Below are 27,831 nucleotides of genomic sequence, written 5' to 3'. Positions count from 1 at the left end.
AGCTCGTTACAGCAGCTCGTTACAGCAGCTGGCTGCAGCAGCTCGTTACAGCAGCTCGTTGCAGCAGCTAAGAGAACAATGTTTAAGAAAGATTTCTGTGGGGAAATATTTGTAAATAAGTATAAAAGTTCCAAAAACCCAATGGCACAGCACCCACCTCCTGAATGAGCTGAAAGTTTTGATAAAAAAATGACACACAGTCTGCAGAAGAGGTTAGATTGCAAATAAAGAAAACGTAAAAATAATCAGAACTAAAGTCTGCTGCAGCAACTAAATCAAGAACAATTTTCTTTTCCATTCCTGAGTCGTTTTTATATAAAACATTCGCTTTGACCTAATTGTGTTAATTTATTGCAAGTAGAAAAAAAGAGCCTGACTGATGTATTCTGGATGAGACCTGCTGCATGTAATAAAAAAGTGAGACTTTACTGTGATTGGACTTGTACCCTACCAGACACTACAAAACTTTGGATCATGTTGCGATCGGTGTTCCTGAGACACTAATCTGTCCTCTCAGAGATTACCCAGCAGCACACTCTGAAGAGCCTCCGAGCGTCTAATTGAAAACCCGGAGAAATCCCACCGACGCCCCAGTAACAATAAGGACTTCCAGCAGAATTAGAGGTATTAGTCCTGGCCGTATTACAGCCTGTCTGCTGATGCAAGATAGGTAGGAAGGACACGGAATGGGAGCATCAGGGTGCAGCGGCGCTGACAGATAAAGATACATACAAAAAGGCAGGACGGGGGAGAAATAATCGCCTTTGCTACTTATCAATCTGTCCAGGCGGGAAATGGCGTGGCCATACTTGTCTGACCTCTGTGCTTTTGAAGACTCAAAGACGGCGCAAGTCGTCCTCTGTAAGACCCGCTGCACTGAGCAGGCTGACTTGTATCGCACCTGTGGCAAAATGATCCAAAACTGAACGAATAAATAAAAACGGACTCAAAGGCAGCCTGTAGCTGGGCTGTTTGACACTGAATCTGTGGAAAATTAAGTTATTTTCAATAAATGTGTCATAATGCTGATTCAGAACTCCCTCTGTTGTTTTCCTGTTTTATTTTTAATTTAACCACTTCTTCATACTTTGTGCTTTTTTTGCTATTCAAATATTAAAAAGTTTAGCTCATTCAGGAGATGAGTGCTGAAACGTTGTTTTTTTACTTAATATTATTTATTTATTTCGCTCTGCTTTTGACGCCATTTGCAACTTTTAGCTTTTAGCTACTCTTCTGCTACTTTTAGCAAGTCTTTTGTTTCTTTAACTTTAACAAACCCGTTTCAGCGACCTCAGCAGATTTCAGCAGAGTCATTTAGCACTCAGCGTTCACACTTGATTTTTGCAAAAACTGCAGTTCCTGTAGTTCACAGCTTGTATTTTGCAAATTAAATACCTAAATGGAGACGATGCAGTGAGACAGAATCATCTAAAAAAGAAAGAAAGAAAAAGGGAGAGATGGAGCGAGCCCAGGATGGGATTAGTTGCGCCTGCATGTGACAGACCCACACAGATAAACACAAACCTGTTAGAACCAGTTTGAAGATATCCTTCATTCTTTGAGCTGCTGGACTCACTTTATTCTGCTTTTTTTTTTTTTTTTTTACACTATTATTGCGACACATAACACTGGGGCAACTTTAGTTGATGGAACAGATTTCCTGCCTTATCACTCTTTGAGAATAAAAGTGACAATTTTTCTGTTTATCGAGGTGAGCGAAAACTTCATCCCAATTTCTCCATTTGGTGACTTTTCCACATTTTATGCATAACATCTTCCCATTGATGACACTGTTAAAATGAAGACGTCACAATCACTTACTTCTTATCTTTAGGCGTTCATCGGTGTGACACAGGACCAAAACTCCAGTAAACCTTTTTACTTCTCGGTTTTCACCAGGATCTCCTGAAAACCTACAACCACTGAGGTCAGTTTGTTATTATGCAGGTGTAAGAGTAGAACCGTTATGAGAAAACGGTAATTTAATATCGCTGACAGTAACTAGAGTCGTAGCAGCCTGTGAGAAAAGACTAAGCAAGCAGTTATTTGATTCTCTCGGGATACGGGAACTTCTCAGAAGAGATACCTGAACACCTGGCGAATCGTTTTGCTCGCCTCCCTGTTGTTGCAAATGTGCCAGTTATCTGCACGCGCTTCAAACCAATAGAATCTTAAAAACAGGACTTTAGCAACATTAACAGCTATTGGAAAAATCATTCGTGTTGCCAGCGGCAAAATGAAACTCGCAGCAATGATTATAACAACGCAGTTATTTGATTTGGGGAAAAGACTTGCCGTCCTTTACCAGGGTGAGAGTTTTAAATGGCTGGCTTTTTATTCCCTCTTCAAACTTAGAAGTCTTTAGAAATTATAAATACATTAATCCCACTTGTGCCATTTCACAAATTCAGTCCAGGACACCTCTGAGAAATCCATACCGTGCTAACATGACTGATAACGAGGTAGAAAGCTCAGCAGGTAGGAAGGAAGGGAGGTGGAGAGGTAGCAAGGGATGAAGGAAGTGAGGTAGGTACTGAAACTAGGAGGTATTTATACCGAGGCTGTGAGGAGGTAGAACAAACTTTACCAAAATTAACCAGGAAGTAAGATTACAAAGCTGACTTATGTGATTAAAACAAAAAGCAAAACCACCAAAGACTGACAGGTAGGTAAGAAATGTGTCAGCCACAGACGTTACATAATATTTATTACTGTTTTACTACTACTGCTGTTTATAATATATTATTATAGAAAATATGATCACAAACAGGATAATCACAGTTCATCAGTGCACATGTATTATTAAAACAAAGTCCTCTAAGTCAGTTTAAACAACCTGAGGATTGGGATTTCATTTTCTTAACATTAAAAAAATCAAACTACCAAAATTTGACAATAAAACCTTAAATTTGAAAACGCTCTGTGACACAACCATGAGGTCGACAATGGAGGCAATTTTTCCTTTCAGGAGAAAAGTTCCCTTTGACGTTTCATGAAAGAAATAAAAGAAATCATTATTTGACATCTGAAATGAGAAGTTTGAATAATTTACTGTCACAAATTGGTGTATTAGGAAGTAAAACGTTCCAACCTAAGTTGCTGCCAGATTCCTAAAAAGAAAATAACCATTAGATTATCAGTGCATTTTAATTTTAATGTATAATTACGGTGAAATAAAGATGTTAAAGCAGGAAAATAGAGCGACTGTGACTCCGGCTGACAACAATGAAAATCAGTGTAAAGCACTGTTACTAACACTGGTAATTGTAATTTAGTGCATCATTTAAGCACATTTATAAATGTCAACTTTTACCCAAACAATTATTAAATAAAAATCACTGAAACACATTGATATTGTGCTTCATTTTACAACATCTGTAAAAAACTAGGAAAAAAAGAAGAGTTCAGGTTAGTGAATAAGACCTCTCTGGTGCAAATGATCATGTTTGTTTACGTTTGTGAACAACCACAATGTGAGCGTAATAAACCCTCAATTTTTTTAATTAGTTGTGGGATTATTGTCTTTATTTATGGAGCATTTTGGGACTTATAGAAGGAGGCTGAATCTGAGTTGTAGACTATAGTTACAATGTTTGATATATGATGAGATCACAGGGTTTAAAGTCCAAAAGTCTAAATCAGACCCTAAGAACCGGGGATTCATAACTCGCAGCTACCCATTGAATTGCCCCCATCATACCAAATAATAACTGCAGCACTGCAGGCAGAGCGCCACTGTGATCTTTTGTACACATCAAACCCCAGATCCACCCCCTGATTAGAAGAGGGAGAGGAAATCCTCATCTTGAGTCCCACAATCATTAGTGTTGATCACAGCTGCAATTAAACCCTCGTTTATCTTAATTACCGAACTAATGAGACGAGTCCCGCAGGAGTGAGCGGCGCTCTCCGAGGACACTCGGGGCGAGGAGCAGGGAGAGGAAAAAAAAAAAGGCTCCATGCAGAGTCACATTGAAGTCTGCAAACAAGCACGCCCTAATCTGACTGCAGCACAACACAAGAGCCTGGATAAATAGAGACATATGCACGAGTATGCATGCAAACACACACAGGAAAACAGAAAAAAAACATGCACACAGGTGCTTCTGTAAACCTTTCCCTCCCACTTTCCTCACCCTTCAACTTGCATTATCTATCAAACTTCTAATGATTTTATCAAACCTGCAGACTTCATTCTCCATTGCGGTGCTATAACTCTTGATTTTGCAGCGACTGGGAATACATCGCACCACCTAATTAATGTCTTTTTAATGCTCTCCTCCCTTAGAGCTTAACTCAGCCATTCGACTTTGCAACAAACACAACACACACAACAATACAACATGTGGCAGCAGCCGGTAAGTAAGACTGAGTAGGTGTGTGCGCTGAATGGGAGCAGAGGGTTTATGGTGAGCTCGATGAAGTGAGCTCAGTGGTGCACTCTTTGTCCTGAGCGTACAGCAATGAAACACACACACACACACATAATTCATGACTGCTTTCATGCACATGTTGTACGCACACGGAGTCAGATTCCTTCATTCAGGAGTCATATAGTGACTCAGCAGATGGTGGAACAATAAATATCGTCATTGTGCCAAATTCCCATGGTGCATTAGGGCTTATCGAGCAGTGCCAGCCCTTATCAGCCAGCTGGCACTTCTGGATGCACCTTTGTTCCTCTGTGCTGACCGTTCTGAGCTCAACAGGAGGCAGGCAGAGTTTAAAGTGTCCAGTTTTAAAGGTACTTGTTGCAAAGTTAAGAAGAGCGGTAAAAATATAAAGAAATAAAAATCTACACTTCTTTAATCATATCAGTGAGTATAGTGACCTTAAATTACAAATTTAAAGCTGCCACCACGTGCATTAGTTTACCTATGAAAAGTGACTGAAAGTAGATCAACAGCTTTGTTCATGGAAGAGCTATTTGTTTTAACAATTAACGATAAAACTGTAAACTTATCAGTCTAGCAAAAGTTACACAAAAGCTACATGTGTTTGAACTCTGACCTCAGACTTTATGCCCTGCTTGATCCTCGAGATTTAATCCTGGTTTAAATTTAATGATTTAACAAACAGGGGCGTTAGTAGCATGTGGAAGAACCACACACAGCCACGACAGCCCGGCACCTCCGTTTGGTCACACCATGGTGTGGGATGGCGTCCCACATGGTTAAAGAATCAGCAGTGAGGAATGCCAGCACCTTTCAGTTGGTTTTACAGTAAAATAAATGATCTAGTTGTGCATAAATAATGTGCATCATGAACAGATGCAGGCAGATAAAGGTTCTGTCTGCAACAATGTTCTTTTTCTTTCTTTCATGCGTTTGAAAAACAGACCCAACACCGTCTGATTTCTACATGCAACACTTTCTCTAGAAGTTAGTCTTTGACTTCCTGCCTCCAATAATTTCCTGAAACAGAGTTTCATGGAAATCTGTTCATGAATATTTGCCATATCAGGAAAAGCAACTTCCAGGCATAAAAATTATTTTGTTGGCAGGGAAAATAAAATGGAGTTTGTGAGCATTAAAGCAGAAACACTGCTACAGCCTTATCTGCATCGTGCAAACCGTCTCACCGTCTTCTTTAAAGTTAAACTTTCAGATATTTTATCACCAACATGAGGCACTTAATGTGGTCATTAGCTCTGACACTTAATCCCAGTGTAGTTTGTACAAACTGCTTGTCAGATTTGTCAAAATAAAATAACCAAACAATACAAGCAAGTCTCAGTAAATCTTCGGATCACTTGTTTTTGCCAAAGGTAGAAATTTGTCACTCTGACAAATCATCATAATCCTGTTTTGATGGCACCAGCCAACTTCAGAATGCAAATGTGCACTAAATGAAAGCTGACTTCTGCACAACTAAAGAAAGCTGTGAATAACAGCTGCTGGCGGCCAAGCCTTTTCTCCACTTCTGTTCTCAGATTGCAGCTGTTATCGACTCTTGTTACTTGATGGAACTTGTCTATTATTGCTGCAGAATTATGATAAGAGCGGATTGATTCCCCGCTCTGTGCTGTGGATGTCCGATCGATTTTGTGACTCAGACCTGAGATGATGGTGTAGCCGAGTCCTCTCGGCTTGCCAAGATCCTGGTCCATGGCTGTTATCCTGCGGACTTCATACCCCTGCAGAGACACAAACACGCAACTCAAACTTTGTTCATTTTTCTACATTTTTTTTGCTTTTTAAGACAAAAGAAAAAAGGTCACACCAATAACACAACAGGCTGCTGTGGGTCAATTCTGTATTTCTGATTGGTCTAATTATTGTGTGAAGGAATGCATATCGCCCGCCACCTTTCCTGACAGTTTTAAACTAATGTCTTGTGTTGAGAAATGATGTTGTTTTTCTTGTTTAGATCAAATCTTAAAAATGTTTTGCACAATGTGACGAAATATTGCAAGATCTCAGACCACCACAGAGTGCTCATAGTATGTGTTGTTAAAGACTCTCAGCTGCTACCACACAAACCTTTAGCTGAGATATAGCCAATTCTGTGTTTGATAATACTGATTAGCTTAATTGGCATTCTTGAACTGAGTTAGCAGCAAAAGACAGTCAGTTGTAGACGTGCATCAAATCATTACTTTATGAGTTTTCTTAAATTCCATCCGGTGGTTCATGAGATATTTGCCAATGCTACAAAAAAAACACAGGTAAAACCATTATCACCCTTTCACCCTCAGCAACAGGCAATAAATATTGCACAATTGACAGTGATTTTCAAGTAGTAATTTCCATTCTTGACTTTATATTTAAACTCTCTACTGTACTGCTAGAAAACAAAAAATAACTACAAATAAAATCAAATATTTTTTCTTTTCTTGATGTGTTATTGCTGTTTATTTCTCCCTTCATTGTTTCAAAACCTCTCAGGCTGCACCAATAAATCTGCTGCTTGGAAAAAAAAATCACAGTATGACAGCTTGGAAAAAAAAGGAGAAAGAAAGCTTTTTGAAACATCTTTGATCTGCTACACTTTCTCAGCCTCCATGCTTCAATCAAACACAGCACTGATGCTTAAAACCCCTCCTGTGCTGCAGAGTGACTGGGAGCCCCTTCCCTCCTCCTTCCCTCCTCCTTCCTTCCTCTTTCCTTTCCTCCTTCCTTCCTTCCTAGCCCTTCTCACACACACTCGAGGGTGCTGCCTCCCATTGATCCTGCAAATTGTGTCTAAGACGTGTTTATGCTCCATTTCTGCCAAAGCATCTCCTGTCATTGACCAATTACAGCAGAATCAATTACAAGCCTTTTAAAAAGACTGATTCACACCATTCACAAGCTTACACACACACACACACAACCACACACACACACCTGCCTGAAAGATGGAGAGAAAAATAAGGAGAAGTGATGCTGAAGTAATGTGAGCAATATTCTCCAGCTGTCCACACAAGTGGAATATGTTCAATCAGCCATCAAAAGGTACAATCCCTCCCCTCCGGCGCGCACACACACACACACACACACACACACACATCTACACACAACACCTCCATTTCTTGCTATAGAGTGCATTACCCCCCACCCTTTCTCCTTCTCTCCTCTTCTCATTGATTTGACAGCCAAATTGTGTGTTTGTCCTAGAAGGGGCTTAATGTCAGTTCAAGCATAGACTCACAGCCATAACTGTTAAAAACCCAGGCCAGTCATGTATTTTTTCTGAAAAAGTAAGATAAAAATAAAAGATTTTCAAGTCCTTTGTCAAACTTTTCCCAGGATGACAAGTTGATTGTCTCGAGACAAAAACAGAAACAAAAAGAGAGCAGTTGGTGAAAAGAGATGGACGGCAGAGGGTTTGTGGAGATAAATCTCAGAGGGATGACCTGTGACAGAGATTCGCCTAAATGTCCAAGGCTCTCAGAACTGTTGACACTAATTCTGTCACTTGGCTTGTCATCACTAAACAGTGCAAAACGGAAACGACGTGCTTGTTGGAATACAACATGAGGTCATTAAAGAATGTTAACGGGTCAACGAGGTTCAGGAAACTCTCAGACATTAGATGTGCATCTAAAACCTTCTCTTATACCGTCCCCATAACCAGATTAAACACTGCCCCCTTCTGTTAGAGGCAGGAGAGCTGCAAAGTGAACCGTCCATTAACAGAGTTCAGGTTGGGGGTGGGTTGGTGCCGATCACCAGCGGTCAACAGGGTGCCAGGCAGTATAACTGCTGGGCCTAATGAGACGCTTCTCTCAGAAGAACGAGATGAGATTTTAAGAATATTTATAAAAAAAAAGCTTTTCCCACAAACTCAACTGACTGGCCTCTCACCTGTCTGATTTCTAGTCTTTTCAAACAAGACGCCGATATCAAAAACCTGACCAAGAGCCAGCTTTTCTTTTAATTTTCCTAAAACATAGTCTTTTTTAAATTTCCTATTTAAAAATATTAATTCATAAATTGAAAAATCAACTTTTTTCCAATGTATCTTATTTATTGGAATAAATAGTTAACTGAGTTTTGTTTTTTTCTTGTTTCTAATGAAATGATTGTAATAAAGGCCATCAAAAGCTGCTAACATTTCACTTTAAAAACACAACAGAAAACACAACAAACTACTTTGGATAGAATAAATTCAGAGCTCTGAAAACTACAGAGGAGTCTGAGACTCTGAGACATGAAAGCTCTCAGGACATTAGAGTGAAACTCCTCCGTGTGCATGTTTTTAAAATTATTTTCACCCCAGAGAAGAACTGCTCGTACAGACGATGAAACGGTTTGCGTGGACAGCAGAACGGGGGGCGGGACTCGGTCAGATTTATTTAGCCTCCACCTCGGTTTGATCAGGTTATTAACGAGATTCAAACTTTATTTACTCAGCTTCAAAGTCGACAAATCTCCACGTGAGCTCGGCAGTAACAGAGACTCTTTCTTTCAGCACGTAGCTGCAGAAGCTGCAGCCTTCAGGAAGAGCGGGAAAAGCAGCTGTCATTGATTTTCTGCTGCAGGGTCCTAGTGCCCGACAGGTTTGTTTAAATTGCTGCCACACAAACATACTGAAGTCGTCTTTAGTAACACTTTAACCAGACAAAGTCATGAGACAAGAATTATTTTTATGGTTTAAAAGACAATTTTCAACTCAAGAAATATCACAATGTTTCTCATTGCACACTTAACTGAGAAGCCGTCAGCATGGTAACAGTTCTTGTGAATATACAAATGTTTTGTTTTTTAATTCAATTTTATTTTTTAAAATCATTTTAGACCCGTGTCCACACAGAGGGTGTCTTAGGACCCTGTTATCCCCACAGGAAGGTAAAAGGCTTCTGTTTTGTGTATGTCTCGATGCTTTGGTTATATTCTGTGAAAAATCATCCGGCTGGCTTTGTAGATGAGAACTGCCGCTCTGTTAGTAACCCGTTTTCTCCTGTTTATGTTGCGTGTTTTGTTTTACGGTGGTTAGGTTAATTTAAGTTTTATTTTCTAGTTAGGGGCGTTTTGTTTGTTATTTTGGCCATGGCTGTCCCTGAAGCTTAACTGCCTTCTGTACTTTAAAAAGTAAACAAACAAAAAAAAAAAACAGACACACACACACACATAGAATAATAAAGAAGTTAAATGCCAACCTGTCTCCTAAACTAGCCTGAGGATGTGCCAGAGAGCCTAAACGGTATTCTTTGATAAAGGGTTCCAGAATGGGAAAGAAAATCCTTATTGCCACCTTTGAACGACCAAAACAACTTTTTGAAAACAATGATGTTATCATAGCCCCGCCTCCAATCTAACCTATGACCCGAAGAGTTTCTCTTCTTCTTGTGTTTACATTTCACCTGGAATAACTAATAAGGGTTTGGGGTTTACAAGGAACTTTTTAGAAATGACAAATAAAATAGGTTTGGGTGTGGACGAAGCCTGAGAAATTTGGGATCCATTCAAAAATGTCAACTTTGCCATTCATAATAATAGCACTCCAACCAACTCTCTTCTTTTCATCCCTTCATCAAACTTTCTATATTGCTTTTTTTTCTCCTTTCATCTTCTATTATTTCACCCCAACATTCTGCTCTGTTTCTGTGCTCCCACACCATCCCTGGCTCCTCTTCCTCTTCCTCCCGTTTTGACCTTCGTGGTGACAGTTGATGAATCAGAGAGTCAGGGAGACTCCGTCATGCCCCGTTAATATGCATGCAAATGTAGCACTTGACATTTCTACTACGGCACGTACGGGCTGGGGACGAGGGATAAGCAAAAGTGGCTGTGTGAGTTGAGGGGAGGGGGCTGGTTTGGGCGACAGCCTGAGGCAGAGACAGAATGGAATAAAGTGATAGAGGGAGTAAGAAACAGAAATAGGGACAGACAGAATTTTTCCCCTGTGTATAATTCCTTCCCATCGAGTGGAAACATCGATAGATGGACCATTAGCCACCTGGGTACTAAGTTAAGGGGCTGAGACGAAGGAGTAAGAATAAAAGTGAACACAGAAACAGACATTAGCGTCATTACAAAACTACTCACAATAATGACTTAGGTAAGGTTACGGTGAGACCCCTCTGCTTAGCAATTCACGCAATTTCACAGACTTCCCCGGTAACCTTTGCTGGAGGCCTAACATCCCCGAGGCAAGACTGTAAATTTCCAACAGTGGTTACTCTGTGAAAACACCTGCAGTCCCTGCGTTGAGTTTGGAGGAAATACCCGTTTCTTTTCCCAAGGCCTTTGTCTTTAAACATATTTTTATGCATGCCTTGCCCAAAATTGTCTTTTGATTATTCAGAATGTGAGGGCTACAGGGACTGTTAGAACTACATGTTTGCTTTCGCACCTCCAGAGGAATGCTGTGATTGGGCAACACTCGGTCAGTGGCCACGTCACTTACACACATAACATTCACCAACGACAGCAATGGAGGACGTCATAGTTGGAGCTGTGTGTTTTTGTGGCTTTCATTTAATTTTTAAAGCAGAGTTTAAAACAGCTGCAAACTTTCAGAAGGAGTCTGAGGAGCCATGGCTCATACAGTGAAAACACAAACTGAACCAACCTCATCATTACTGAAGGTGAGGTCCCGATTCGTTGATCAAACTCTTGCTTGAACCTTTTCAGCTCGGCCAATCAACGTATATTTACAGATGAACCAATCACATCCCCTTACTTCACCTTAGAGATCTACTCTAAAGCAGGAGCTAAAAGAAAGACCAGATATCTATAAAGTCACCGGTGAACTACCTCCAGGACTGAAGGGGGCCTTTGTGGTCTGAAAGCATCTACAAAGTTTTGTGAACAGAGGATGAGCAATGATGGAATAAGAACATGTTAGCTGTGGCAAAGCTTAAAATAAATGAGCCATATTTCATGGTTACACTATTACAAACTGTGCTGACACAGGGCGGGTTTTCATTACTGACCACGGGAACATTCTCCATTATGTTGGTGCTGTAGGGCAAATTGGTGAAAATGGGGTCCATGTCCTGGACGTCAGTGATGGCAATCGCCAAGTTGGCCAGCCGGGATAGAGGTCTCACTTTGTCTTGATCCTAGCAGAAGCACAAGCACAGTTGATGCACAAGCTTTAATGCGACCGGTGTTTGAAACGGCTGCTGTCGGCGCGCTCACCGTGGCGTTGACAGTCAGCTGGTAGGCTGTGGTTGTCTCATAGTCCAGAGCTTTGGTGACGGTGACAGTGCCTCGGGCTCCGTCGATGGCAAAGAAGGAGGAAGGTGGCTGGAAAGAGAAGAGAACGCTTCCACCGGTTCCTTGGTCTGGATCTGTGGCGTTCACCATAAATATTGATGTGCCCACTGGAATATTCTGAAAGATACATTCAAGCAGAAACATACTGTAGTAAGAACAGGCATGCAGCCAGTACTGTAGGAAAAAAAACAACTTCTAATAAAACAGTCAAATAAATGTAAAAGACAGAAAAGCTGAAGTAGAGTTTAAGCTACTAGAAAACCAGACGACAGTTTAATTCAACCATATTTTACGATCAGTCGGTGCTTTTGGACCAAATGGACTCTGATTAGTCCCATTATGGAACGGTTTTTAGGACTCATGTCAGGGCTATTCAACTTCAAATGCAAGGAGAGCTTATATAAAAAAGACTGGGGATTTGGGGGCCACAAGTAATAAGTTGTACATTTTTTTTCTATCAACCACAACTTTAAAGGATCCACATTAACTGATGCCAATAAAGCATCAGTTTGGGACTCATAATTTAAAATAATGGAGGTAATTTTTGACGCGAACTGTGTTTTGTCATTATCGCCTTTAGCACAGGTCAGATTGATGGATATACAACAGCTTACATGTTTACCCATTCCTCTCTGTATCAGGCTGACTCCAAATATAAATCAGTTGTAGACTTTCATTGAAATCCATGCAAACACACAGACAATTACATGATCACCCTCCTTCCATGCTGGCAGTAAGTCTCTCATTGTGTTCTGCTTTAAACACCAACACCTTGATCTTAAAGATGGCAAATATATATAAATATGCTGAGAAGGAACAGAGTGACTAACACACAGGTCTACAAAAATAACTGCATTTCAACAGACATTAAAACAGTTCCTTGATATATTTATTATGCTCATCAAGCTGCCTTCTCATTAGAAGTTTGAACATCTCTGTAGGTACCTCTCACCCTGAGGTATAACACAAACAAATTAAAAGGCAAGGAAAAAATATCCAACTCTGGGGGAAATAATTAAAACGTTCTGCCGTTTCTTGTTTATGTGCACACTTTTACATGTATATATGTGGAAGACACTATCATCTTTGCTTTGATGTCAAGAAGGCAGATTGGTGTTTGTGCATTGAAACCAGTGGACATTAGGCAACACAAAAATGACTAATTCAGGAGGTATTGAGGTTAAATTTCATGCGGTAGAAGCTGATATGAATTACTTCAAGGAATGCTAAGCCTTTAATTTGTTTCTCGTTTTGATCTGCCACATCTAACAAAGTGTTTAAAGCATTTTGAGCAACAGGTAAAAGCTTTGCTGCGAGGTACAGATGACCAGATGATCTCACAGACAGCGTTCCACCTGGCTTTAGTGACTTCCATCGGAGTTTTCATCTGTCCATTGATTGAGCCTGTGTGAAATTACTGTGGGTGATTAGGTGCAAAAGACAAGGCAGTGAATCCCTTTGTTTTTATTAACCTATGAGACATCCGAGTTCCATCTCCATAAATGAGACGCACAATAAACAATCCAGAGAAAAGATTGGCGAGGCCACTGACTGCTGAACTGGATCCTATTGCAGGCGAGTAGTGAAGTGCTGTATGTGTCACTATCTATCCCGTCATGAGTGCAAAAGCCAATTGGTTAGTCATGGCTCATATTCCTGCATATATGTCTTGCCAGCTCTTTGTAGCCTTTGAATAAATGGGGGCCATTTCCACTGGGAGGAAGAATGTTAAGTGGTGAGATGGTTGAAGAGGGATGAAGAGCATTCCCTGCTGTGTCTTATCTGAAGTGCACTGCAAGAATTACCCTCTTCCTCCGAGAGTTACTGCTGAGGAAAAGAGGAGAAGATACATCCTGTCAAGTGACAGAGAGCAACAGAGAGAAACTGGGATTTAAAATATAACCATACTATACTGGTAGACCAATCAAAGGTCTTGTTCTGAATCAAAAATACATTACCAGCAATGTAAAGTTAAAAAAATATATTATAGCAAATCAGCTGAATTTCACAAGAGATTTATTTGTACATGCACTAGGTCATTTGATATATTGAGTTTTCATTTACCTTTTTAGAATTAGAATTATTTAAGGTAGTATCTCACTGGGCTGCAACATATGGAGACTAGCTGACGATTCGAAATTGAGAGAAAATGATCAGAAAACGGGTAACTTTTTAATCGCAGCGTATTTGCAACCAGCAGGCTGTGTGGCTGTATTTTGAGCATTCATTGATTTATTTTGCCACTTATCCGTGGTTGGGTTGTGGAGGCAACAGGTCCAGGAGGGAAACCCAGACATTTCTTTCCTCACTGATAGACTCCAGCTCCTCCTGGAGGATCTCAAGGTGTTCCCAGGTCAGGGTTCAGGGTCTCCGCAACCCCCCCGCTTGAGCCTAGGATCACATTCTTTCAATCATGATCCAAACACACTAACCAGTCCTTTTTAAAAATGGGAATCACCACCATGGTCTGCTACTCCACAGGAATTGTCCCAGTTCTCCAATTAACAATGCAAAGGGATGTCAACTATCTAGATTAAAGAGATCCTTGAAAATGTCCCCTCCCAATCTGGGTCTGCTGTTCCCCAACAAAACCAAGCACAACTTTATTGTGTTTCTGAGTTGCCGAACAGTTTGTCAAAACCTCCTCAAGGCCAACTACAAGTCCTTCCTCATAGATTCACTAAATTCCTCCCACGCCTCAGTTTTTACTTCAGCCACTACAGAAGCTGCAGTCCGTCTATCAAGCCTGAAGGCCTCCGTCTTCAGCTCGACATCGTCCATCACTGCTGGCTTCCACCAACATGGAGCCAATTTTTGAAAATCAGGGCCTATTGTTATAAAATTATCATGTATGCCCACCTCCACCCACATAGTACCTCCATTTGCCTACTTTGTACCAACCCTGGCAGATGCCCCCACAGTTATTATTGAATCTACTTTGAAACGACGGTGGTTTTTAAAGAATTATTATTTATCGTTGGTGAAGGTTTTAGACCTGGGCAATCAGGGTAGCCTTGGATGTTCTCTGTCAGAGTTTGCTCCTGTTCAGGTATCAAAATACAGCTTCACCGCTCGAGACGGATTGGAGATGCCCTTGCCCTTGATACTACCTTTAAATGTGACAAGGCAGTGATTAAATGTGTTCTTGTGAAGTCTGGATTTACACAAAGCTAAAACTAGCCAAAATAACCTGCCTATGTGAGTAAATCAGACACTTAGCTGTGTCTATATTGTTTTAGGACTACTATGGCATCTTTCACAGTTTTATTATAAGGAAGGCATTTTAAAAATTATAAATACATTTGAAGAATCAGATATAGATGCAGATATAGAGGCAGATATTAACACACTGTCCCTGACAACAACAAGAGGATCCCAATAAAATGTTTTTTTTTTTAATTTTATTGTATTTTGCTTTGCTTTCTCGTGAGGTGACAGCAGCAGATTTCAGGTTCTACATGTCAGAGAGAATTCTTTGGTCTCAGAATAAAAACTGGACTGATCTGGTCCTCCGTGGACTTCAGGAGCTAAAGTCCACAGAGAGCTGGTGTTCGGACGAGAATGAATCCAGGTTAAATGAGGGTTAGAAGGTCAACTTTCTCCTGAAGTAGACCCTGACAGAGTAGTCACCACTGTGAAAGCTGGGACATGGGGCCACAACACTTTGAGCCATTTTGCCATAATGTTTGTCCTTTTTTTTCACCAGTATGAAGGCTGAAAGCAGCTCCTTCTCTTCTGTTTAGTATTCCTCGAGTTATGCACTGAAGTCAGACAAAGTTACTACACCGCTTTAAAATGACCTTAAGCAGTTCTGCTACTTCAAATAAATGCAAACATGCCTCCGTGCTTTAATATTAAATATATTCAGTTTAGCTTATCTTGTTGTATTTAAGACATTACAGACACTGCATTGATTTTCTGCAGTGAAAATTTTATGCATTCAACCTGAGACTTCAAGCCAAACGGTTTACAGATCACTGCTGATAGGCAAAGGTTGACGTTCTGCAAAATGCTGGGATGTTTTATTGATTGTCTGAGTAGGTATTTGAGTTTGTTTTCAAATACATTCAATAGAAAAAAAAGTTTTGGGTTGGGGGGGAAGACTTCAGCATGACAAGAGCAGTTATCAGATTTCTTTCTGGGGTTTAAAGTTACTAAAATGTTGAACTGAGGAACAAATGAACCAAAACCTAAAATGACTTAATTTAACTTATTTTAAAGGCCTAAAATTCCTCAAAAGAATGCATCCAACCAAATGATTGACCGAGCTGTCAATCAGTCCTGCCTCACGCCGCTATCAGCCCCCACCGCCATGGCTGATTTGCTGGAAACCGGGGGGTAAAATCCGACCTTCAGTATGCAGCGAATTTAACTTCTTGTCCAACCCGATGATGGCCGAGACAAACCCAAAGACTTCTGAGTGCAATCTTTTGTTCTTATTTTGTCAGAAATGTTAAAGACATGGTGATTTGAAGGGGGCAGTGCTTGGGCCTTAGCCCCCACACGCCCCCCCTGCTGCTCGCTGCTTCAGAGGTCCAACTGCTTTCTACAATAGAGCCGTGATTACACCTACACCGCTCACAAGCTTCTCGGTTCCTCCCCAACTGTCTGCTCTCCGCTTCCGACCCAGCAGGAATGTGATTGCACCAACGCCGCTCACCCTTTCACTTCCTGCCTCTCTGGATCGCTGTCCCTCCATCACCGCCTCCCACATGTGCCACCGTGCCACGCTGCCATTCCCGTTATTCTAACTTACGTGGGTGTACATACTGCAAAATAGGAAAGAAAGTTAACCAAAGAATGGTCATAAAAGGAGGCGTGAGATTAGTTATTTATTAAAAGTAATGGCCTAGAATTGCTTGAGGGAATGCATATCACCCGCCACCTTTAGACTAAGTTGTAGCCATTTTGGTCCAACTTTGAAAATACACAGTATGTGGAATTTCATGCAATATTGCAAGAAGTACGTCCTGTGATTAACTGTTGGCATCAACTTTAGGTTTTAGATGACGCACAGCCAATAGCACCCCAAAGTTTAGCTTGATATCTGGAAAATGGACTGGTAGACATTTTGTGATCTCTGAGGCAACTTGGCTGTGGCGGCCATCTGGAATTGAGCTGTCTCCAATAAATAATCAGTTGTTAATGAGTATTTCCTGAAAGTTTCATTAGAATTCCACCCGTGTTTCATGACATTGAGTTCGACTCCAACAGTTAAGGACAAAATTTTAAAAAAGGATCTCAGTATGTGTTGGGAATCAGTCTCACCTAATAAACCACAAAATATGAGCTCAACGTCTGTAAAACCGACTGAGTTATAGTCAGTTTTGTGTAGCTGCGGTGGCTATTTTCTGTTTTTAACATGGACAAAGGACAAACTATTCTTATTATTTGATAATAAATATCTGAATTATCTGATTACCTAAATGTTTTTATCTTTAAGAGTTGGTTCATATTGGTTCAAAAGCTGTAAATAGAGAACATTTACTTTAGCATCAGAAACAATGAACTGCATATAACGTTAAAATAAACATCCTGAACGACGATGGGATTGATACACAGCAGAGACTAATCTGGTGTAAAAAAGTGAGTGTGCTGTAATGATTTGACAGAGTGCAGCTTTGGCTGAAAGGCTGAAGTGCATAAATCACAACAGCACCTAAATTAATCAAAGAGGCGACATATAAAGCCGCATTTCACATCTGAAATTAGCTTATCAATAATTCACCGATACTGGAACACAACGGAGTGTCCTTCATCTGCATGGTTTCTACGGCAAAACGGAAATTTTATCCAGAAATGATTTATGCTCTGCTGGAAAACCAAGACGTGTTTAGCTTACTTTAAAAATATATGATTTTTCCAGATAAGTATGATGTGTTTGGAATTGGGTTTTTGCCATCGACCGGAAGGTTAGTCTATATGTTTCCAACTCAGACTGACACTAAAAAAAGCTTTATTATAATATACAAATTTAATACCCGAGCTGTTTAATTGTGTTTATAGACAGACAACGAAAGGCAAAGGCAGGAAATAATGTTTGTGTCTGTGTTAGTGTTTCTGTTAGCAAAAAATATAAATGATTTCAAGTTTTCTAGTAATTTTAATGAGGAAAAACAATGAAAGTTAATGGAAGTTTTAGCCCTAATGTCATGAACGAGTTGAATGTTTTGACAAATTAATGGTTAAAATAGTTGAAAATATGCTATTTGAGTGATCTCAAATATTATATATTAACACAAAGATAACAAATGCATACTGAAAAAGTAAGATAAACCCTATGAGTCAAAAAACAAACAGAAGAAACTATAAAAAGGGAAACGATGTAATTGCTGACTCAGCATTTACACAATTAAAGAAACATAATTAGTCAGCATTAAGTCTTAAAATCATCATTTGTCTCATCTATCTGTGCTGCATAAGAGAAAAGAAATATTTCCTCATTTTTAAGCTTTCTCAAAATTTTAGATTTCCAATGTTTGCGTCTTAAAGGCCAACTTGCAAGTTCTTTAAACTTAAAATGAGTTTTTTTTTTTTTTTTATTTCACAGCCTCTGCTCCCTATTCTTTTTGACAGATTGTGTTTCAGAGTGCACTTTGAGCTTTCTGTTCATCTCAGTCTTTTCTAGTCTATATTTGTGTTTTTCTCCATGTATTTTTCTTGTGTGTTTTGAACCTGCTTGAAGTAATTCAAGCTCACTTTAGCTCTTTCCAACCTGCCTCCGAAGCCGAGCAGACGGGGGGGGGCGGCACCTTTTTGAACTGTGACCATTAGCCTTTCTCTGACAATACATTTGACCTCCTGCACCAAATAGATTTCTGCTAAATTGGTCAGGAAGACAAAATGCTCCACGTACAGTAATACGTGCCGAGTCTTTGTGTACTGTACAGAAACTGATGGCAAAAAAATGTCTTCCATTATAACCTCCCTCCTTCCATCTTGCTCCTGCACTTGTTTCCGCTCAGTCCACCCTTTGGCCAGGCGGAGCAAATTTCTGTGGAAGCACTCAGCCGAACAAAATGACTTCACACCGACGGACAGAAAGACGAGTGAGGCAAGGACGGCCTCTGAATCAGACTGTGTCTGTGTGTGTTTCTGCAGGAAAAAGAAATAAAATGAAAAGAAAGTTTATGTCGGAACATGATGAACTAATTGGGGAACTTGTTTTCATACGTTCAATTAAAAGCCTAGCATTGCTTGAAGGAATGCATATCGCCCGTAGCCTTTCATGCCAGAGTTTTAGACAAAGACATGGTGAGAAATGACGGATTTGAAGCCATTTTGGTCAAACCTTGAAAATAACATGATTCCAAATCTCATGAGATGTCACAAGCAGAGTATGTGCAAAAGTTATTACTCGTCATGATTGCGTTGGTAGATTAGTGGCGGTCACGTTTTTGGGATTTACTCCAAATGTTAGTTAAAGTTAAAAATGTAATTTAAAACATTATGCAATGACTACACCAAATTTTTGCTTAAAATCTTTAAAGTTTACCAAATTACAGCCATTTTTGTGTTTAAGGTCGGTTGGCTCTGGTGGCCATCTTGAACTGGGTTGTCTTGATTTGTGAATCAGAGGAACATCCAATGCTTGTATCCTGAAAGTTTCAATGAACTCCATGAGGTGGTGCATGAGATATTTTGCTAACAGAATTGACCAAGCGTTAATTTTAAAAAGATCTTGCAAAAAACAGCTTCTGGAGAATCCGTTGGGGATCAGACTCGGCTACTGCTACACCAAATTTTAGCTCAATATTCTTAAAATTGAGTTATTCCCATTTTTGTGCTTTTTAAGGTGAGTTGGCTGTGGCGGCCATCTTGATTTGGATTGGCTCCAAAAGTTAATAAGTGACTGATTCTGAAAGTATCATTAAAATTCGTCCAGAGGTGTCTGAGACATTTTGGTATCAGATACACAAACACAGATTTTTGGTGAAAACATTATCACCAGTTTTTCACCTTTCTGTGGCGGGCGATAATAGCTAACAGCGCTAACGTTTTGCTTTCTGTGACGCCTCATTGGTTGAAAAGGCCGTGAGGATTTAAGGCTGCAGCGGCGGTTACAGAAATGGGTTATACGTTAGAGAATCAATGCAGCCAATGGAAGGTCTTCCCGAGGACAAGAACAACGCTGTTTTTATGTATGGACAGAGCCTTTTATCAGTGAGGCAAATAAATAACATTTTTATCACCTAATCAGTCTTCTCCACCAACTGCCTGACCTCAGGCCTCCTGTCAGAACTCATGGCTGACTGGTTCCAAAGAGCCGGAGCTGTTTGTTTAAATGTAAAGGTAATCAGGCCTAGTGTGCCTCAGGGATCCGGAGAGCCGGGGAGAGACAGATGGGTTGATCCCAGGGGAGGAGGACAAGGACAGGCCAAATCAGCAAGTTCCGCACCCTTTTTTCCACCAATCATCCATATCAATACAGAATCCTAAAGCTGTTCTTTCAGGCTGAACTGATCCGACATTTCTGGAGTTTGTTACTAACATTAGAAACATGCAGAAAAACTGGTCCATGCATTTACCCCTTCTATGCTGGACTGCTGTAATTCCCTTATTATCTGGATGTCAAAACAAACAAACAAATAAAAAAAAAACTCGAAAAGATTTTCAGTTGAACCAAACTTCTAAGAAACAAAGCTCTTAACAACCAAGCTCCACTTTATATTAAAGATCTTATTGTTCCATATTTTGCTAACAGAGCTCTTCACTCACAAGCTGCAGGTTTACTTGAGGTTCCTAGAGTTTCTAAAGCGGAACAAGGGGCGGAGCTTTCAGTTCTCAGACTCCTCAGACTCAGTTTCTGACACCCTGTCTACTTTTCAGACTTTCCTTTTCAATAAATCCTATAGTTGGGGTTAGTTTAGGTTTCCTGAGCTGTCACTTAGTCCTGCTGCTGGAGGACAAACCGTCCACATGTCCTCACGCTGTCTTAACTTGCTCTACTCTCCTTGTTTGTCCATGTAATTATCCCTGCCGTTAACCGGTGTCTGTCTTCCTATAGAAACTCAACCAGGACGAGTCATTCTGCGTTTGTCTCTCTTTCCCGTCCTCTCAAACTCCAGCCGGGCGAGGCAGATGGACGCTTATCCTGAGCCTGGTTCTGGTTCTGCTGGAGGTTCCTTCCTGTTCAAAGGAAGTTGTTTCTTTCCACTGTCGCCTCAGTGTTGCTCACAAAAGGAAGTTGTGATAAAATGAAGATTCGATGCGATCTGCTGGCTTCCTTAGATAATTTTTACTAATTTGAATTTCATAATGTCCTGTATGTGAATGTATTTGTACAATAATTGGACTTAATTGACTAAATAGATAAATTCTGAATTAACTTTTTAAATATATATAGCGCCCTTTGATGGCTTATAAATAAAATGAACTGTATTTTAGTATAAATCTTGCTAATCTTTGTTAAAAACAAACTAAGTTTAACTGTTTTACTCTGTATATAAAATTCAAACCAAAGAGCGATGTGAACAATAGGTCTGCATAAAGAAAATTTGATAAAATATTTAAAGAATTTAGTTTAATTCTAAGTTTTGATGATTTTAGCAACACTTTAGTAGTTGATTTAATCTAATCCACAGTTTGAAGATTCAATGATTCTCTTGTTTTTACTTCAGTAAACCCTTTTGTTTCATGAATACGAGATGTTTGGAGCAACCACGTGTTTCAGGAGTTTAGGAGTTTTACAAAGAAGAAAATATTTATTTATACAGTTATTTATTCAGATATAAAACAGCATACGAGAAGAACCCTGTTTCTAATCTGGGGCTGCCAAAGTAAAATTAAGAGTGGAGCCAGATGCATTTTTATCTGGGAAAAGTAAACAGTTTTATGTCCAGAAATTAATCTGAGTAAACCCACTGAGAAAACCAGATGTGATTCAGTTTATATTAAGATAAGTGGACGTTTCATTGACAAACTGTAAAGCTGTAATAATTATCTACCTGATGAATGATAAAGTCTGTTTGCTTCATTTCCAGCAAGGAATATGGTTCCTATAATTTTCACCCAGTTCTTCACAGTTTCTCTTTTTTAAGAAGTCATTTTTTTAAAAAACAGAATTAAATGCAAATAAGCTGATTATCATATAAACGTCTGTTGCCTCAGGGGCCAAGAAACTCTTGGCTTTATTTATTTATTTTATCATATTTTTCACAGCTCCCCATTAAACTGACTTTAATCAGTTCACACTTTGTTTTGAAGACATTAGGGATTCTGGGAGCAGTAAAAAGGGGCCTGATTTTCTGGATATGGGTGCACACAGACACATTCTGGTTTCGAAAAGAAGAAACAGCTTTGTCAACATCACGTTAGCTGTACATGTTTATCTTTATGTCATTAGGAATTTTGAGACGTTGCAGGTGCTTGCTTTGAAATTAACAACCTAAAATACCTGGAAAGAATGCATATCACCCACCACCTTTGATGCCACAGTTTTATGCATGAACAATATGACATTTTAAAGATCAGAGCTGTTCAAAGTCTGGAGCAATCCACTCTGGTTTTGTCCACATGCAGACATGCAGTTGGGTTTATTTTTGAAAAGACCTTTGAAAGATGGCAGATCTTCATGAATGAGAACAAACTGATTAATATCTCAGAAAAGCTGCAGATTGCAGCAGCTTTGGTTTCCTGGAGGACAGGATGTGCAGAGGTCATCTCCTCCAGGTAAACTGGTGTGAGGTTCAATACACTTTGTGCTATTGAATACACACCCTGCTCTTCTTCCTCCCACTGCCTTCCTCCTCGATCGCCTTCGATCGACTTCACTGTGAACCAGCCTTGTACCCCCCACCCCCCATTTTAAAACTACACCACTTTTTATTTGTATCCTTGGGCTTGGGTTATCGTGAGGGTGACTGAGCTCCTCTTCCATGAGTTTTTAATGCTTCGGGTGTTTTTTCTGCAAACACCTGTTCACACACACAAGAGTGCATAACCACATTTCTCAAAAAGTTAGATCAATGAAGAAAACTTAAATGAAAACTGAATGCAAAGATATTTTATGGGTATAAATCTGTTTACTGAGGGAGGTTCCACAGTTGTCTAGTTTCAGAGTTTCTATAGAAGAATTAAGAGCGGAGTTATCTGTCTAAAGAAACAAACTCTCTAGGATCCAGACAGAAATATAGACCATTAAAAGGGATATGTGAAGGCATAATGCATAATTAATATCTTACCTGTTGCAGATAACTCTTTGAACAAACTTAGTTTGGAGAAAAACAGCTCACCTCTGACAAGACTGACGAGCTAATGGCTAGTCAGCAAAGATTAAAGTGGGCTGCTACAACCTTAAAACCACTCCAGTCTCTGAAATTTTATAGCGCTTCATGCTAACGCTAATTCATCGACCTTTTACATTGCTGTCTGGTTATGAGTGCAGTTAACAGTAGCAGCAGCTAGCTGTAGCACGTCCAGCATGAATACCATAATTCTGCTGGAATAACGGTGTAAAGCAGAACTGACAGAAACATAAAAGTTTCTAAAAAGTGTTTGCATTTTAAGATGTTTGAGACTGAAGTGGTTTTAAGACGGCAGGGATTCAGCTTGTCAGATTTAAACCATTTCTCCACACTCAGTCTGTTCAAAAAGGAGGTAAGATATTATTTATTTATAACCTTTCCACAGAACCAGACTTTTTTTATTATAAGTAAATACAGCTCCACCCTTTTCCAAACTAAGAGCCAAAACACAAACCGTCAATACTCTGGTCCAATCATTTCATGTAACGCTGCAGCAAAAAGGCAAAAGAATGTAAGAACAAGTATCACAAAAATATACTTTATTATAACAAACTGTCACTAAGAATTAAAAGACTGTTAAAATAAACCATGAAGGTCCAGTAAAGAGGACAATGATCAGTGAAACAGAACAGCAGCGGGTTTAATATGCCGTTGAAGAAAAGTGATGATTAGAAGGAAATCTCTTACAACAAATCAAATATGTCTGCAGTTATTTAATTATTCCATCTCCATTCTTCTCTCTTTATCTGAATCAGTATAATGTGATGTTGTCAAATTAAATTAACGCTTATTGATGAGACAACATCAGTTATGGAGCGCACTCAGAGACGTGTCAAGAACCATCAGTGTCTAACCGTCTCAGTCCTCTGCGCTCATCCAACACGAGCGCTTTATTCAATCTGCAAACCTCTGAAAGTGTGCATTAACAGAAGCTCTGTCTCACTAATGTCTTTATTATTATTACTCATTATTACCACTTTGTTTGCAAACTGTTGCATTTTTGATCAACCCTTTTCTGTCAGTGTGCTTCTGATTAGGAGTCGGTATTAAAAGGGACATGAGCTGTTGAATGCAAAGCTTAATTATATTTTAAAGAACTTATGTTGGGGAAACCATGTAACAGGACCTAGAAAAGAGGTGAGGAAGAAGAGGGGTTTCAGTAGCATGAAGCAGCTCCATATTGGTTGCAGGTAAAATTTTCATCCAATTTTATTTTTTTAAAAGGCAATAAACATGTAATTCAAATAAAGTATGCTGTTTCAGCATCATTTGTTTGTTGTGATTCATAAAATATTTTGCTAACGTTTGATGAAAGTACATCTACAACTTTTGGACTCCATCCATTCCCTTCACCTGACTCTCCATGCAGGATCAGGAGCTGGTGCCCATTTCCAGAGAAGAGTGGGACACCCTGAACCAGTTGCATCACAGAGATTTGGACCAGTTTTTAAATCATTATTTATCGTTAATGTGGGTTTTAGACTTTGACATTAAGGCCTATAGACTTTCCTTTAATAACTGAGCTCCTGTGCAGCTCCAGCACTCAGTAAATTACAAAAATCAGTCCCTCCAGGACATTTTTTGTGATTGTTGCGGGCTAAAATAACTGATTTCGCAGGGCATTTCCCTAAAAGTTGCGATTTTTTTCTTACTGAAATCAATAAAACAACCATAACTCTTACTATATAAACCAAAAATACTTCCTAGTTGTGTAAGATAATTGCCAACAAACACTGACATTCTCAAAAGGTGCTTTATTTGAGAACTTTGATAGCTTCTAAACTGACATTCATGACCATTTCTGGATTGTCCCTGGTCTGCAGCTCTCCTCACATGTTTTGCAGACACAAAGTGTTTGTCGATGCGTTTATNAAGCATTAGCGCACATTTTGGCTTCGGTCGCTGCTCCTGCACGCTCCCGGCATTCTGATGTTAACAGGAAGTGACGTCACGTGTCTTCTTCCTGAGTTATTCGGGGTTATTTTGTATTCCACGCTACACAAACCCACAAAGAAGAGACTAGACCGCATAAACGGTGGCGAATCACTTTGGGTTAAAGTTGCAGGAAAGTTGCGGTGTTTTGGGCAAAGTTGCGATGTTGTGTTAAAACTAAACAGTTTGAGATGCCTGCAACAACTCTGAATAGACAGAAAATTTGTTGCACAAATGTTCGAACGCGTTTAAAATTCAAGCGACACGACCCCCCCCCGAATGTTACAAGACATTTTAGAGACTCCCTCACTAACAAGGTAAATAAGAATAATCAGAACAAAACCTAACAATACGTCACAAAACGATCAAAGTAGACAAAGAAAAAGAGTTGTGTCGATTGCATTGTGCCACACAGAGCCTTAGCAGATCATATTGTTTCTTCCCTCTTTCAGCAGAACATCGTTTCCAACCATACTGTCATGGAAAAAGTCACGAGAACAGACAAGTCTGACTTAATTTCTCCTTACATATAAACAAAAACCCAAGCAGCTGCAAAACATAAAGGAACTGACAGGAAACAACACTCTTTCATGTCAGCAAAACCTCTCCAGAATTCAGATAGTGCTGAGACCGAGCAGGAGAGTGCCGGCGGCAGGGAGCGAGCGGGCACCGAGAGGTGGGAACTGCACACATGAAAGCAAGGCAGGAAGGGAGCGACAGGTTGATTTATTCAAAGTGTGAGGAGTGAGTCAATCAAACTTTAATGACATGTGGGAGCACAAGTCTTCCTGTCTCCCTCCACACTTCGATCCAGGCCTCGACTCGGTCCTTCGTCCTTATCGTGTGAAACGCCGAGTCAGCGTTCACCGTTTTCCTGTTTGTAGTTTGTTTAATATGTTTCTGCAATCAAATTACTTCCACAAACTTTATATTTTATCATTCATACTGTCAGAACAATCAGCTTGATCAAGATCTGACTTCTAGTATTTGTAACTTTATAAAAAGTTAAATAATTTCAAAAAGTAAACATTTCCCCCATAGAAATGCATTAAGAGCTCTATAACACATCTGTTCATTTATTTGTTCACTGTTCTCTCAAATCTGCTTCAGCATATTTGCTTTTAGCCACTATTGGCTAATTTTAGCTTTTACCTATTATTTAGCTAATCTTAGCTTAGCAACCATTTTGCTTTTAGCTTCTATTTAGTGAATTTAGCTACTGTTTTACCAATTTTGGCTTTTAGCAACAGTTATGTTAACCTTCAGCTAGTTTTGCTACATTCAGCTATAATTTTACTAACTGTTTGTAGGTAAGGTTTTGCTCATTTTAGCTTTCAGATCATTTTAATTATTTTAGCCTTCAAGCAACAGTTTTATTAGTTTTTGCTTCTTGTTACTTTTTAGCTTACATAAGTTTTTAGCAATGTTTTCTCTTTCTTAAAATTTTAGTTTTTGTTACAGTTTTGCCCGTTTCAGTTTTAAGCTTTGTCAGTTCATGTTTCAACAGATTTTAGCCGACTCATTCTCCACATTTCTCTAGTTTCTTTCCCGTTTCCTGAACTCGCTCCGGAACCCGGTTTCCTTCCCTTCCTGACAGCCAAATCTGCACCCGTCTGTGCAGAACAGGAATCAAGGTGCTCTTCATGCTCAGTGGGTTAAAGTAAATGACAGAAAGATAAAGAGAGGAACAGGAAGTGATTTACCTTCACGAGTGGCAGCATGCATGATGCACTGACAGTATTTGTTGCATTAACCCCTCGACTGGAAAGGATGGACAAAAATTGTTGTTCGGGCCGAACGATCTCTCTGACAACTCACTTAGGCAGCAGTTTACTCAGAAACACTCACTTAAACCTACAAATGGATTTTTCATTCATAGAACGTATTTATTACAGTTTTTTAATTGGTAGAAACCTAAATTTGAGGCCTAAATGAGAAACAGCTGGTTAAACATCCTGGATCTAAAGGTGGCCATATGTATTTAGATATATTTAAATATAAGAAAGTTAGTAGAAGTTTGAGGAAGATTCTTATGGGGCTGTCAGATATAATGATGTAGCAGATGGAAAAAGATTTTACCCAATTATATAAAACAAAAACTAACAAATGAGGATATTCTTTTATTTAGGTGAAGCAGGTGCTTATAAGCCAACTAAAAACAAGAAAAAAAGGTAAATCGTTTAAAGAAAACAATATAGTAAAATATCCTGTTAATGAAACTCAGGAAGTAATTACATGATAACCTAAGGCGGCGGGCGATATGCATTCATCCGACGGGCAGGAGGAAGATCTGTTCAGGAGGAAGATCTGCTGCTGAGAATTCAAATCAGCATCATTTCAGCCTCCAAACTATTTGGCCACTACTTCCACCAAACAATTTCGAGTTGAATATGACAGCATTTCACGCTTTGAACACACACACACTCTTATTTCAGCCGATATTGGCAGGGTGTTTGAGAGCTTCTATTATCCTGTGAATGAGCTGTTTAGAGGCTTGATGTGGACTCTGGCAGCCAAACAGAAGCACCTGCTTTTTGATGTGCCCTCTGCTGCTGTCAGGTAGAACACAGATGAATCTGTTATTCCTTTCTTCTTTGTCTTTGTTCACTTCTCAAAGTTAAAACCCAAACTCTAATCTTTTTTTACCCTCCTGGCCCACGTCTTAGGGGTCCGCCATATTCAAAAGTAATTTGTTTATCGGGTTGCAGAAAGATATTACAAGCGACACACACAGCATATGGACGTCGTTGCGAGCATTCCTGGGAATCTTAAAATGTGATTCTTGTTGTAGAACAAATAAATTAAAGGCGCAAAATATTCGTGACATGGTGAACCTGCACATACAGGTGCTGGTCAAAATTAGAATATCATGAAAAAGTAGATTGATTTCAGTAATTCCATTTAAAAAGTGAAACTTGTATATTATATTCATACATTACATACAAACTCATATATTTCAAATGTTTATTTCGTTTAATTTTGATGATTACAAATGACAACAAATG

At 39.5% G+C, this 27,831-nt stretch overlaps 1 protein-coding gene across 7 annotated transcripts in view; it reads right to left on the bottom strand.

The window, feature by feature from the left end:
- cdh23 (cadherin-related 23) overlaps positions 1-27,831 on the bottom strand; it is a 188,980-nt gene that overhangs the window by 112,244 nt on the left and 48,905 nt on the right. For all 7 annotated transcript variants that reach the window (XR_005232685.1, XM_017424252.3, XM_017424250.3 and 4 more), the window contains exons 7-9: positions 11,571-11,765; positions 11,363-11,491; positions 6,058-6,136 (exon numbers count right to left, since the gene is read on the bottom strand). Coding sequence is in view for 6 of the 7 variants with exons in the window: in XM_017424252.3 (XP_017279741.1) it covers positions 6,058-6,136; positions 11,363-11,491; positions 11,571-11,765 (403 nt within the window). In the remaining variant the exon portion in view is untranslated. The remainder of the gene's footprint in view (positions 1-6,057; positions 6,137-11,362; positions 11,492-11,570; positions 11,766-27,831) is intronic.

This window comes from Kryptolebias marmoratus, linkage group LG22 (genome assembly GCF_001649575.2).
Source record: "Kryptolebias marmoratus isolate JLee-2015 linkage group LG22, ASM164957v2, whole genome shotgun sequence".
Taxonomy (NCBI): Eukaryota; Metazoa; Chordata; class Actinopteri; order Cyprinodontiformes; family Rivulidae; genus Kryptolebias; species Kryptolebias marmoratus.
This window is presented reverse-complemented; position numbering and strand designations above follow the sequence as displayed.